The sequence below is a fragment of the Labrus bergylta genome, chromosome 24 (assembly GCF_963930695.1).
Source record: "Labrus bergylta chromosome 24, fLabBer1.1, whole genome shotgun sequence".
Taxonomy (NCBI): Eukaryota; Metazoa; Chordata; class Actinopteri; order Labriformes; family Labridae; genus Labrus; species Labrus bergylta.
The window spans coordinates 25,234-37,500 of record NC_089218.1 but is presented as its reverse complement, the minus strand read 5'-3'; the positions used below and the strand labels follow the sequence as shown (position 1 = coordinate 37,500).

The 12,267-nt window shown below is 45.7% G+C and overlaps 2 protein-coding genes across 4 annotated transcripts in view; both read left to right on the top strand.

Annotated features, from left to right (window-relative positions):
- Window positions 1–5,802, top strand: part of vps16 (VPS16 core subunit of CORVET and HOPS complexes) — a 13,117-nt gene extending 7,315 nt beyond the window's left edge. For both annotated transcript variants that reach the window (XM_065952023.1, XM_065952024.1), the window contains 12 exons: window positions 98–133; window positions 954–1,062; window positions 1,142–1,276; window positions 1,719–1,827; window positions 1,904–2,001; window positions 2,806–2,910; window positions 3,001–3,078; window positions 3,249–3,335; window positions 3,615–3,697; window positions 4,972–5,068; window positions 5,299–5,402; window positions 5,478–5,802. In XM_065952023.1, the coding sequence (XP_065808095.1) occupies window positions 98–133; window positions 954–1,062; window positions 1,142–1,276; window positions 1,719–1,827; window positions 1,904–2,001; window positions 2,806–2,910; window positions 3,001–3,078; window positions 3,249–3,335; window positions 3,615–3,697; window positions 4,972–5,068; window positions 5,299–5,402; window positions 5,478–5,619 (1,183 nt within the window). In that variant the 3' untranslated portion in view covers window positions 5,620–5,802. The remainder of the gene's footprint in view (window positions 1–97; window positions 134–953; window positions 1,063–1,141; window positions 1,277–1,718; window positions 1,828–1,903; window positions 2,002–2,805; window positions 2,911–3,000; window positions 3,079–3,248; window positions 3,336–3,614; window positions 3,698–4,971; window positions 5,069–5,298; window positions 5,403–5,477) is intronic.
- Window positions 5,803–6,086: 284 nt separating this feature from the next.
- Window positions 6,087–12,249, top strand: rgn (regucalcin). Of its 2 annotated transcripts, none has more exons than XR_003810081.2 (8): window positions 6,087–6,245; window positions 10,306–10,476; window positions 10,576–10,758; window positions 10,834–10,925; window positions 11,219–11,333; window positions 11,410–11,541; window positions 11,667–11,825; window positions 12,064–12,249. XR_003810081.2 is itself a non-coding variant. In XM_020658106.3 (8 exons), the coding sequence occupies exons 2-8, from the start codon at window positions 10,311–10,313 to the stop codon at window positions 12,112–12,114; spliced, it is 894 nt and encodes a 297-aa protein (XP_020513762.1). In that variant the 5' UTR covers window positions 6,088–6,245; window positions 10,306–10,310; the 3' UTR covers window positions 12,115–12,249. The 2 variants fall into 2 exon arrangements, 1 of the variants encoding a protein (XP_020513762.1); XM_020658106.3 differs by having other exon boundaries at window positions 6,088–6,245; window positions 11,671–11,825.
- The last annotated feature ends 18 nt before the right edge of the window (window positions 12,250–12,267 follow it).

Below are 12,267 nucleotides of genomic sequence, written 5' to 3'. Positions count from 1 at the left end.
TGCACCATGGGAAACGAAGTCAATACTGACTTATGACCAATCACATGTCTGATCAATCTGTTACCATAGTTACAAGCTCCTCAACCTTTAACCTCAGATTCAAACAGTTGACTCTACAGGTGCTGATCGACAGGTGAGTCAGCTCCACCTGTCTGTCTCTCCTGTCTGTCTCTGTACCTGTCTGTCTCTCCTGTCTGTCTCTCTGTACCTGTCTGACTCTGTACCTGTCTGACTCTCCTGTCTGTCTCTCTGTACCTGTCTGACTCTGTACCTGTCTGACTCTGTACCTGTCTGACTCTGTACCTGTCTGACTCTGTACCTGTCTGTCTCTCTGTACCTGTCTGTCTCTCTGTACCTGTCTGACTCTGTACCTGTCTGACTCTGTACCTGTCCGTCTCTCTGTACCTGTCTGTCTCTCTGTACCTGTCTGTCTCTGTACCTGTCTGTCTCTCCTGTCTGTCTCTCTGTACCTGTCTGACTCTGTACCTGTCTGACTCTCCTGTCTGTCTCTCTGTACCTGTCTGACTCTGTACCTGTCTGACTCTGTACCTGTCTGTCTCTCTGTACCTGTCTGTCTCTCTGTACCTGTCTGACTCTGTACCTGTCTGTCTCTCTGTACCTGTCTGTCTCTCTGTACCTGTCTGACTCTGTACCTGTCTGACTCTCCTGTCTGTCTCTCTGTACCTGTCTGACTCTGTACCTGTCTGACTCTGTACCTGTCTGACTCTGTACCTGTCCGTCTCTCTGTACCTGTCTGTCTCTCTGTACCTGTCTGACTCTGTACCTGTCTGACTCTGTACCTGTCTGTCTCTCTGTACCTGTCTGTCTCTCTGTACCTGTCTGACTCTGTACCTGTCCGTCTCTCTGTACCTGTCTGTCTCTCTGTACCTGTCTGACTCTGTACCTGTCTGACTCTGTACCTGTCTGTCTCTCTGTACCTGTCTGTCTTTCAGGCTGGTGTACAGACAGTTTTATCCGTTGGCGATAGAGATCTGTCGTTACCTGAAGATTCCCGACTTTCAGGGTGTCAGCAGAGTGCTCAAACACTGGGCTTCATGTAAGGTAAGCTGTCTCACCTGTCTCACCTGTACATCAGACTGATTTACCTGATTTAACTCTTAGACTATGTGGTTGTGTCCAGGTTCAGCAGAAGGACCTATCAGATGATGCCATAGCTCGAGCGGTGTGTGTGAAAGTGGGGGACTCACCGGGGGTTTCTTATTCGCACATCGCCGCCAAAGCGTACGACTGTGGACGCACAGAGCTGGCCATCAAGGTAGGGCCACGTTCACACCTGAACACTAACCCCGCCTCTACTTACTTAATTCACCAACATACATGTAGTTGTGGATAAGTCATGCTCGTGACATCACAGTGGGCGGAGTCACAGCTCGTACTGGGCCCTGGACTCAATAAGACCACGTCATCTGGTCACTAATGAGACCCCTAACCTCTGACCCCTGACCCAATCACTATCACAATCTAACCCCTAACCTCTGACCTCTGACCCTCTAAACCACTGCTGTGATTATCTTCATTCAGGATGTTTGAACTCTGAGGGGTCAAGAGGGAAAGAGACCCTAAATAAGAACTCTGTCACCTGTTCACCCAGTCTGTCACCTGCTGGATCTCTCTCTCTGACCTGACTCTCACCTGGTTGTTACCTGAGACATGAAGCTCACCTGCTGGATCTCATCATCTCTGTGTTTGTTCTTCAGCTGTTAGACTTCGAGGCGCGCTCAGGTGAACAGGTTCCTCTGCTGCTGAAGATGAAGAGGAGTCAGTTGGCTCTCAGTAAAGCTGTGGAGAGTGGAGACACTGACCTAGGTAAGCCTCTGTAAGCCCCGCCCATCAGCTGTCCATCAGGTTAACCATGTGACACTCACATTTCCTGTGTTTGCAGTTTACACAGTGGTGACTTACCTGAAGAACGAAATGAACAGAGGAGATTTCTTCATGACCCTGAGGAACCAACCGGTCGCTCTCAGCCTCTACAGACAGGTACAGACTACAGACAGGTACAGACTACAGACAGGTACAGACTACAGACAGGTACAGACTACAGACAGGTACAGACAGGTACAGACTACAGACAGGTACAGACTACAGACTACAGACAGGTACAGACTACAGACAGGTACAGACTACAGACAGGTACAGACTACAGACAGGTACAGACAGGTACAGACTACAGACAGGTACAGACTACAGACAGGTACAGACAGGTACAGACTACAGACAGGTACAGACTACAGACAGGTACAGACAGGTACAGACTACAGACAGGTACAGACTACAGACAGGTACAGACAGGTACAGACAGGTACAGACTACAGACAGGTACAGACTACAGACAGGTACAGACTACAGACAGGTACAGACTACAGACTACAGACAGGTACAGACTACAGACAGGTACAGACTACAGACAGGTACAGACTACAGACTACAGACAGGTACAGACTACAGACAGGTACAGACTACAGACTACAGACAGGTACAGACTACAGACTACAGACAGGTACAGACTACAGACTACAGACAGGTACAGACTACAGACAGGTACAGACTACAGACAGGTACAGACTACAGACAGGTACAGACAGGTACAGACTACAGACAGGTACAGACTACAGACAGGTACAGACAGGTACAGACTACAGACAGGTACAGACTACAGACTACAGACAGGTACAGACTACAGACAGGTACAGACTACAGACAGGTACAGACTACAGACTACAGACAGGTACAGACTACAGACAGGTAGTCCATGATGAGTTTTTGATGTTGGTCTGTTGTCAGTTCTGTAAACTGCAGGAACAGGACACTCTGAAGGATCTTTATAATCAGGATGATGATCATCAGGAACTCGCTAACTACTATGTTACTGCCAGTTACAGAGAGAAGGTAAGAACACCTGTTGACTGTTCACCTGTTCCACCTTTATGAATCAGTCTCTGTCCCTCTCACCCTACCTACCTGTCTGTCTGTCTTCAGAGGTTAGACAGCCGTCTGTCTGTCCTGCAGTCTGCTGTCGATGAATACAATAAGGCGAAGAACGAGTTCTCTGCAAAGGTAAACTCATTCATCTCTCTCAATAGATCCATGACGCTGTTTAATAACATGACGCTAGAAGTAATCATGATGTCATCATGATGTCATAGGTTTAGCTCCCTGATCACATCATAAAGGGTGCTACCTTCAAGTTTCATTAATGGTGTTGAAGTCTTCATTTCTTTTCTCAGGCCACAGAAGAGGAGATGCGCCTCCTTCGTTTCCAGCGAAAGCTAGACGATGAGAAAGGGGCGGGGCTTTTAGGACTGTCTTTACAGGTACATAAGGGGTGTGGCTTTAAGGACTGTCTCTACAGGTACATCAGGGGCAGGGCTTTAAGGACTGTCTCTACAGGTACATAAGGGGTGTGGCTTTAAGGACTGTCTCTACAGGTACATCAGGGGCGGGGCTTTAAGGACTGTCTTTACAGGTACATAAGGGGTGTGGCTTTAAGGACTGTCTCTACAGGTACATCAGGGGCGGGGCTTTAAGGACTGTCTCTACAGGTACATCAGGGGCAGGGTTGATGTCTCTTCCTGTGTGTGATATGTCCGCAGGCCACCATGGAGGCTCTGCTGGCTTCAGGACTCAACAAACAAGCAGAACAACTTTACAGAGACTTCAGAGTACCTGACAAAAGGTGAGCTGTCAGGAAGTGATGTCACCGCTCTCTCGCTCGCTGTGATTGGTTAAACTTCTACTATAGGAAACACAAGTTGAAGGATCTTTATTCCAAATATCTTTTCTATCATTTATTGTAGCTCAGCTGTTCTTCAGTGTCTCTCTCTGTACCTGTCTCTGTCCCTGTCCCTGTCCCTGTCTCTCTCTCTGTCCCTGTCCCTGTCCCTGTCCCTGTCCCTGTCTGTGTCTCTGTCCCTGTCTCTGTCCCTGTCTCTCTCTCTGTCCCTGTCCCTGTCTGTGTCTCTGTCCCTGTCTCTCTCTCTGTCCCTGTCTCTCTGTCTCTGTCCCTGTCTGTGTCTCTGTCCCTGTCTCTGTCCCTGTCTCTCTGTCTCTCTGTCTCTGTCTCTGTCTCTGTCCCTGTCTCTGTCTCTGTCTCTGTCTCTGTCCCTGTCTCTGTCCCTGTCTCTGTCTCTGTCCCTGTCCCTGTCTGTGTCTCTGTCCCTGTCTCTCTCTCTGTCTCTGTCCCTGTCTCTCTGTCTCTGTCTCTGTCCCTGTCTGTGTCTCTGTCCCTGTCTCTCTGTCTCTGTCCCTGTCTCTCTGTCTCTGTCCCTGTCTGTGTCTCTGTCCCTGTCTCTCTGTCTCTCTGTCTCTGTCCCTGTCTCTCTGTCTCTGTCTCTGTCCCTGTCTGTGTCTCTGTCCCTGTCTCTCTGTCTCTGTCCCTGTCTCTCTGTCTCTGTCCCTGTCTGTGTCTCTGTCCCTGTCTCTCTGTCTCTGTCTCTGTCTCTGTCTCTGTCCCTGTCTCTCTGTCTCTCTGTCTCTGTCCCTGTCTCTCTGTCTCTCTGTCTCTGTCCCTGTCCCTGTCTCTGTCTCTGTCTCTGTCTCTGTCCCTGTCTCTCTGTCTCTGTCCCTGTCTCTGTCCCTGTCCCTGTCCCTGTCCCTGTCCCTGTCTGTGTCACTGTCCCTGTCTCTCTGTCTCTGTCTCTGTCTCTGTCTCTGTCCCTGTCCCTGTCTCTGTCTCTGTCTCTGTCTGTGTCTCTGTCCCTGTCTCTCTGTCTCTGTCTCTGTCTCTGTCTCTGTCTCTGTCCCTGTACCTGTCTCTGTCTCTGTCTCTGTCTCTGTCTCTGTCCCTGTCCCTGTCTGTGTCTCTTTTTCTGTCTCTCTCTCTGTACCTGTCTCTGTACCTGTCTCTGTCTCCTCACCTGTCCATCTGTCTCGCTCTGTCTCATTTGTATACCTACCTCTGCCGACTTGTGTGTCTCACCTGTCTCTCTATCTGTCTCTCTACCTGTGCAGGTATTGGTGGTTAAAACTGAAGTCCCTGGCAGAGAAGGAGGAGTGGGAGGAGTTAGAAAAGTTCTCAAAGAGCAAAAAGAGTCCTATTGGTTACCTGGTAAGTCCTCAAATAAAAACCATAGAACACATTTCCCATGAGTCTTTGTGTTTTTGAGATTTTATTTTATTAAAATAAAGAACACATTTCCCATGAGTCTTTGTGTTTTTGAGATTTTATTTTATTAAAATAAAGAACACATTTCCCATGAGTCTTTGTGTTTTTGAGATTTTATTTTATTAAAATAAAGAACACATTTCCCATGAGTCTTTGCGTTCATTCTTCTTCAGGCCTTTGTTGAAGTCTGCATGAAGAGTAACAACAAGAGCGAGGCTAAGAAGTATGTTTCCAAGGTGACACCTGAGCAGAAGGTCAAAGCTCACCTGGCCATCAGGTAAGACTCAGAGCACCTGTGACATCATGAGACAGGTGAGAGCTGACTGCTCAGGTAAAATGTCTTCTCCCGCAGTGACCTCGAAGGGGCGGCAGAGGCTGCAATCGAGCGCAAGAATGAGTCAGAGATGGGGGCGGTGCTCTCCAGATGCTCCTCCTCAGACCGCCTGTTGATTGACAGGTTGAACCGTGCCAGAACCTCCCTCGCCAAAAAGTGACCTTTACGTTACTACAGTCTGTGTTTAAACCCCGCCTCCTGAGGGTCACAGTGACGTCAGCCTACCTGCAAACATGATGACGAGCCGAGAAGACGAGTTTGTGCGTCTTTGAGGTTCGTTGTTTACCTGTTTACATCATTTCCTGCTTTTGCTGCTTCACAATAAAAGCTTTCCACCACAGAACCAGCTCAATCTTTTATTATTTGAATTATTGGAATGTTTATTTTAACAATATCTTCAGTTGAATTTTTAATATTCTTATGTTTTAAATAAATAAATTATTGGTTTGGTGCCTTCACTGCATGGTCTGTGTTTCCATGGAGACGGTAAGTTGTTTAAAATGATGAAACAGATATTTTTATATCAAAGTGTTGTAGTTCTCATTTCTACCTCAGGGGGGCGATAGAGTTAAAAGAAAATATTTCAGGACGTTTCTAGTTTGGATGTTGCAGTCAAAACGTCACTTCCGTTTTATTCAGTTCATACGTTTCCGTCAGCTGGTCAGCCTTAGTCACGTCGGTGCGTTTGTCCGGAGTGGGCGGGGCTATCGTGACGTCAGTACGTCAACTGTGATCCGTGAAGAAGTGGAGTAGTTGCCTTTGAAGTTATTCTGAATCCTGTTCACGGTAAGTTTCACCTTTCTTTGTTTCTACTTAACTCTGAATGTTCCCGGAAGAAGTTCTGCAGTCAACAAACCAATTCCCGCGAGAATTCTCGTCGATATTCAGTGAAACTAGTCACGAGCGTCTCCGCTCCTCACCAACCTGAACACACTCATTAACCTGTACAGGTGTGTGTAATGAACACACTCATTAACCTGTACAGGTGTGTGTAATGAACACACTCATTAACCTGTACAGGTGAACACACTCATTAACCTGTACAGGTGAACACACTCATTAACCTGTACAGGTGTGTACATGTGATGAGATATGGGAAAGGGTAACGGGGGCTTGTGACTCATTGGACCAATAAGAGACTGCCCTCACTCTTTGAACTCTGACCCCTGAAAATCACGCTCACATGTTTTGTTGTGTCTCTATAAGAGGGTCTCTATAAGAGGGTCTATAAGAGGGTCTATAAGAGGGTCTATAAGAGGGTCTATAAGAGTCTCTATAAGAGGGTCTATATAAGAGGGTCTATAAGAGGGTCTCTATAAGAGGGTCTATATAAGAGGGTCTATAAGAGGGTCTCTATAAGAGGGTCTATATAAGAGGGTCTATAAGAGGGTCTCTATAAGAGGGTCTATAAGAGGGTCTATAAGAGGGTCTATAAGAGGGTCTATAAGAGTCTCTATAAGAGGGTCTCTATAAGAGGGTCTATATAAGAGGGTCTATATAAGAGGGTCTCTATAAGAGGGTCTATATAAGAGGGTCTATATAAGAGGGTCTCTATAAGAGGGTCTATATAAGAGGGTCTATAAGAGGGTCTCTATAAGAGGGTCTCTATAAGAGGGTCTATAAGAGTCTCTATAAGAGGGTCTATAAGAGGGTCTATATAAGAGGGTCTATATAAGAGGGTCTATATAAGAGGGTCTATAAGAGGGTCTATAAGAGGGTCTATAAGAGGGTCTATAAGAGGGTCTCTATAAGAGGGTCTATATAAGAGGGTCTATATAAGAGGGTCTCTATAAGAGGGTCTATATAAGAGGGTCTATATAAGAGGGTCTATATAAGAGGGTCTATAAGAGGGTCTATAAGAGGGTCTATAAGAGGGTCTATATAAGAGGGTCTCTATAAGAGGGTCTATATAAGAGGGTCTATAAGAGGGTCTCTATAAGAGGGTCTCTATAAGAGGGTCTATAAGAGTCTCTATAAGAGGGTCTATAAGAGGGTCTATATAAGAGGGTCTATATAAGAGGGTCTATATAAGAGGGTCTATAAGAGGGTCTATAAGAGGGTCTATAAGAGGGTCTATAAGAGTCTCTATAAGAGGGTCTCTATAAGAGGGTCTATATAAGAGGGTCTATATAAGAGGGTCTCTATAAGAGGGTCTATATAAGAGGGTCTATATAAGAGGGTCTATATAAGAGGGTCTCTATAAGAGGGTCTATATAAGAGGGTCTATAAGAGGGTCTCTATAAGAGGGTCTCTATAAGAGGGTCTATAAGAGTCTCTATAAGAGGGTCTATAAGAGGGTCTATAAGAGTCTCTATAAGAGGGTCTATAAGAGGGTCTCTATAAGAGGGTCTATATAAGAGGGTCTATAAGAGGGTCTATAAGAGTCTCTATAAGAGGGTCTATAAGAGGGTCTCTATAAGAGGGTCTATATAAGAGGGTCTATAAGAGGGTCTATAAGAGTCTCTATAAGAGGGTCTATAAGAGGGTCTCTATAAGAGGGTCTATATAAGAGGGTCTATATAAGAGGGTCTATAAGAGGGTCTATATAAGAGGGTCTATATAAGAGGGTCTATAAGAGGGTCTATAAGAGTCTCTATAAGAGGGTCTATAAGAGGGTCTATATAAGAGGGTCTATAAGAGGGTCTATAAGAGTCTCTATAAGAGGGTCTATAAGAGGGTCTCTATAAGAGGGTCTATATAAGAGGGTCTATAAGAGGGTCTATAAGAGTCTCTATAAGAGGGTCTATAAGAGGGTCTATATAAGAGGGTCTATAAGAGGGTCTATAAGAGGGTCTATAAGAGGGTCTCTATAAGAGGGTCTCTATAAGAGGGTCTATATAAGAGGGTCTATAAGAGGGTCTATAAGAGGGTCTCTATAAGAGGGTCTATATAAGAGGGTCTATAAGAGGGTCTATAAGAGGGTCTATATAAGAGGGTCTCTATAAGAGGGTCTATAAGAGGGTCTCTAAGAGGGTCTATAAGAGGGTCTATAAGAGGGTCTATAAGAGGGTCTCTATAAGAGGGTCTCTATAAGAGGGTCTATAAGAGGGTCTATAAGAGGGTCTCTATAAGAGGGTCTATAAGAGGGTCTATAAGAGGGTCTATAAGAGGGTCTATATAAGAGGGTCTATAAGAGGGTCTCTATAAGAGGGTCTCTATAAGAGGGTCTATAAGAGGGTCTATAAGAGGGTCTATAAGAGGGTCTCTATAAGAGGGTCTCTATAAGAGGGTCTATAAGAGGGTCTATAAGAGGGTCTATATAAGAGGGTCTATAAGAGGGTCTATATAAGAGGGTCTCTATAAGAGGGTCTATAAGAGGGTCTCTATAAGAGGGTCTATAAGAGGGTCTATATAAGAGGGTCTCTATAAGAGGGTCTCTATAAGAGTCTATAAGAGGGTCTATAAGAGGGTCTCTATAAGAGGGTCTATAAGAGGGTCTCTATAAGAGGATCTCTATAAGAGGGTCTATAAGAGGGTCTATATAAGAGGGTCTCTATAAGAGGGTCTATAAGAGGGTCTATATAAGAGGGTCTATAAGAGGGTCTATAAGAGGGTCTATATAAGAGGGTCTATAAGAGGGTCTCTATAAGAGGGTCTCTATAAGAGGGTCTATAAGAGGGTCTCTATAAGAGGGTCTATAAGAGGGTCTCTATAAGAGGGTCTATAAGAGGGTCTATAAGAGGGTCTCTATAAGAGGGTCTATAAGAGGGTCTCTATAAGAGGGTCTATAAGAGGGTCTATAAGAGGGTCTATAAGAGGGTCTATAAGAGGGTCTATAAGAGGGTCTCTATAAGAGGGTCTCTATAAGAGGGTCTATAAGAGGGTCTCTATAAGAGGGTCTCTATAAGAGGGTCTATAAGAGGGTCTATATAAGAGGGTCTCTATAAGAGGGTCTATAAGAGGGTCTATAAGAGGGTCTATAAGAGGGTCTATATAAGAGGGTCTATAAGAGGGTCTATAAGAGGGTCTCTATAAGAGGGTCTATAAGAGGGTCTATAAGAGGGTCTCTATAAGAGGGTCTATAAGAGGGTCTCTATAAGAGGGTCTATAAGAGGGTCTATAAGAGGGTCTATAAGAGGGTCTATATAAGAGGGTCTCTATAAGAGGGTCTATATAAGAGGGTCTATAAGAGGGTCTATATAAGAGGGTCTCTATAAGAGGGTCTATATAAGAGGGTCTATAAGAGGGTCTATATAAGAGGGTCTCTATAAGAGGGTCTATAAGAGGGTCTATAAGAGGGTCTATATAAGAGGGTCTCTATAAGAGGGTCTATATAAGAGGGTCTATAAGAGGGTCTATAAGAGGGTCTATATAAGAGAGTCTATAAGAGGGTCTATAAGAGGGTCTCTAAGAGTCTCTATAAGAGGGTCTATAAGAGGGTCTATATAAGAGGGTCTATAAGAGGGTCTATATAAGAGGGTCTATAAGAGGGTCTATATAAGAGGGTCTATAAGAGAGTCTATAAGAGGGTCTATAAGAGGGTCTCTAAGAGTCTCTATAAGGGTCTCTGAGGTCAATGTGGACCCCTGTGTACTGCTGTCCCACAGTGATGTTTATGTACAGCTCTATTGAGACTGTCTAACCCCTGACCCAGTGCAGGAGGGGGTCTAACATGATAAACTATGGGGGACCTTAAAGGGGGTACAAGGGGTTTTCCCTCCAGTCTCATGAACCCTCCTCACCATTATTTTGAACTTCCTGTAACTTCCTGTAACTTCCTGTTCAGCGACCCCGAGTCCTTTAAAAAAATAAAATGTAGAATAAATGAATAATCTATAATACGGTCGAAGTAATCATGCTGTATTTGCCTTCCTGTTTCCTTGACCAAACACTGATTGGTCCGTAGTGTTGATGATGTCATCAGTGAAAGTGGAGACCGTTGTGAAGGTTGGCGCTCTGATTGGTGAAGGGCCGGTGTGGGAGGAGTCAGAGCAGACGCTGCTGTTTGTCGACATCGCAGGACAGAAAATTCACCGCTGGAGTCCGATGACTAATCAGATCAACTCTGTGGAGACAAGTCAGCCAATCAGCAGGCAGGAAACATTCAGCCATGTTTATTAATGAATATATGAATTAATCAGACCTGTCTGTCTGTCACCTGTCTCTCTGCCTCCAGGTGACACGGTGGGCTTCGCGGTTCCTCGCAGGTCAGGTGGTTACATCGCAGGAGTCGGTCGCAGCATCGTTGCTGTTGATTGGCCAACTCAGGGGATGACATCATTGCTAGAGGTCGATGGGGACAAACCAAACAACCGACTGAATGACGGGAAGGTCGATCCAATTGGACGGCTGCTGGCAGGTAGGTCTGTCCACCTGTCTCTATGCCTGTCTGTCTGCAGCAGTGTTGCCATGGTGACAGTATGTTGTGTCTCAGGTTCGATGGGGAGAGAGGCAGTAGCTGAAAGACAACAAGGATCTCTGTTTTCTGTGACCTCTGACCTCACCTTGACTAAACACCTGAGCCAGGTAACTGTCTGTCTGTCTGTATCTGTCTTACTCTCAGGTGGACATATCTAATGGGATGGACTGAACACTGACCTGTCTGTCTGTACCTGTCTTACTCTCAGGTGGACATATCTAATGGGATGGACTGAACACTGACCTGTCTGTCTGTACCTGTCTTACTCTCAGGTGGACATATCTAATGGGATGGACTGAACACTGACCTGTCTGTCTGTACCTGTCTTACTCTCAGGTGGACATATCTAATGGGATGGACTGAACACTGACCTGTCTGTCTGTACCTGTCTTACTCTCAGGTGGACATATCTAATGGGATGGACTGGTCTTTGGATCAGAAGACATTTTTCTACATCGACAGTTTGGCTCTGACGGTTGACGCGTTCGACTACGACCTGTCCACTGGTCACCTTGGTAACTATTTGTGTCTTTTTATGTGCTGTGTGTTTCTGTGTTTGCTTATGTGTCTAACTATAATTGCGTTGTCTAGGTAACCGTCGTGTGGTGTACCGTATGGAGGAGGGGGAGGGACTTCCTGATGGAATGACCGTGGATCTGGAAGGTCGTCTGTGGGTCGCCTGTTACAACGCAGGACAAGTCATCAACATCGACCCAACTACTGGTTAGTTGTACTGGTTACACACACACACACACACACACACGCACACACACACACACACACACACACACACACACACACACACACACAGATATATAAGTGTGAGAGTGTGTGTGTGTTGAATGCTGTCAGGTGTGAGGCTGCGTTCGGTCTCTTTTCCTGTGAGGAAAACCACTTCCTGTTGTTTTGGTGGTCTGGATTTCTCTGACCTCTATGTGACCTCAGCCAGTCTGGGCCTTAACCAGTCAGAGATGACACATCAGGTGGAGGCGGGACACACCTTCAGGGTAAGATAAGATTCATTACCTCACTTTTTACACTTTACTCTGCGCACACACCTGGCCATGACCTCTCTGTGTGTGTGTGTGTGTGTGTGTGTGTGTGTGTGTGTGTGTGTGTGTGTGTGTGTGTGTGTGTGTGTGTGTGTGTGTGTGTGTGTGTGTGTGTGTGTGTGTGTGTGTGTGTGTGTGTGTGTGTGTGTGTGTGTGTGTGTGTGTGTGTGTGTGTGTGTGTGTGTGTGTGTAGGTGACCGGGCTTGGGGTTAAAGGTCGTCCTCCATGTGTGTTCTCTGGATGATCTTGAGGCTCAAGCAGCCAATAGCAGCACAGATAACCTGATAATATTAAACTGGATGTTTGGAATGATAGGGTTAGGGTCACCGGGATCATTTTGTTGCTGTTTGAAAATAAAGGATGAGCCATTCAAAGTTAATGACCTCTTTAATGTCTT

What these genes read in the sequence shown, in the direction of transcription:
- rgn (XM_020658106.3), top strand. Translation starts at nt 10,311, where the DNA reads ATGATGTCATCAGTGAAAGTGGAGACCGTTGTGAAGGTTGGCGCTCTG. An exon ending in GATCAACTCTGTGGAGACAA is followed by an intron (nt 10,477 to 10,575) that starts GTCAGCCAATCA and finishes CTCTGCCTCCAG; the next exon opens with GTGACACGGTGGGCTTCGCG. An exon ending in CCTGTCCACTGGTCACCTTG is followed by an intron (nt 11,334 to 11,409) that starts GTAACTATTTGT and finishes TGCGTTGTCTAG; the next exon opens with GTAACCGTCGTGTGGTGTAC.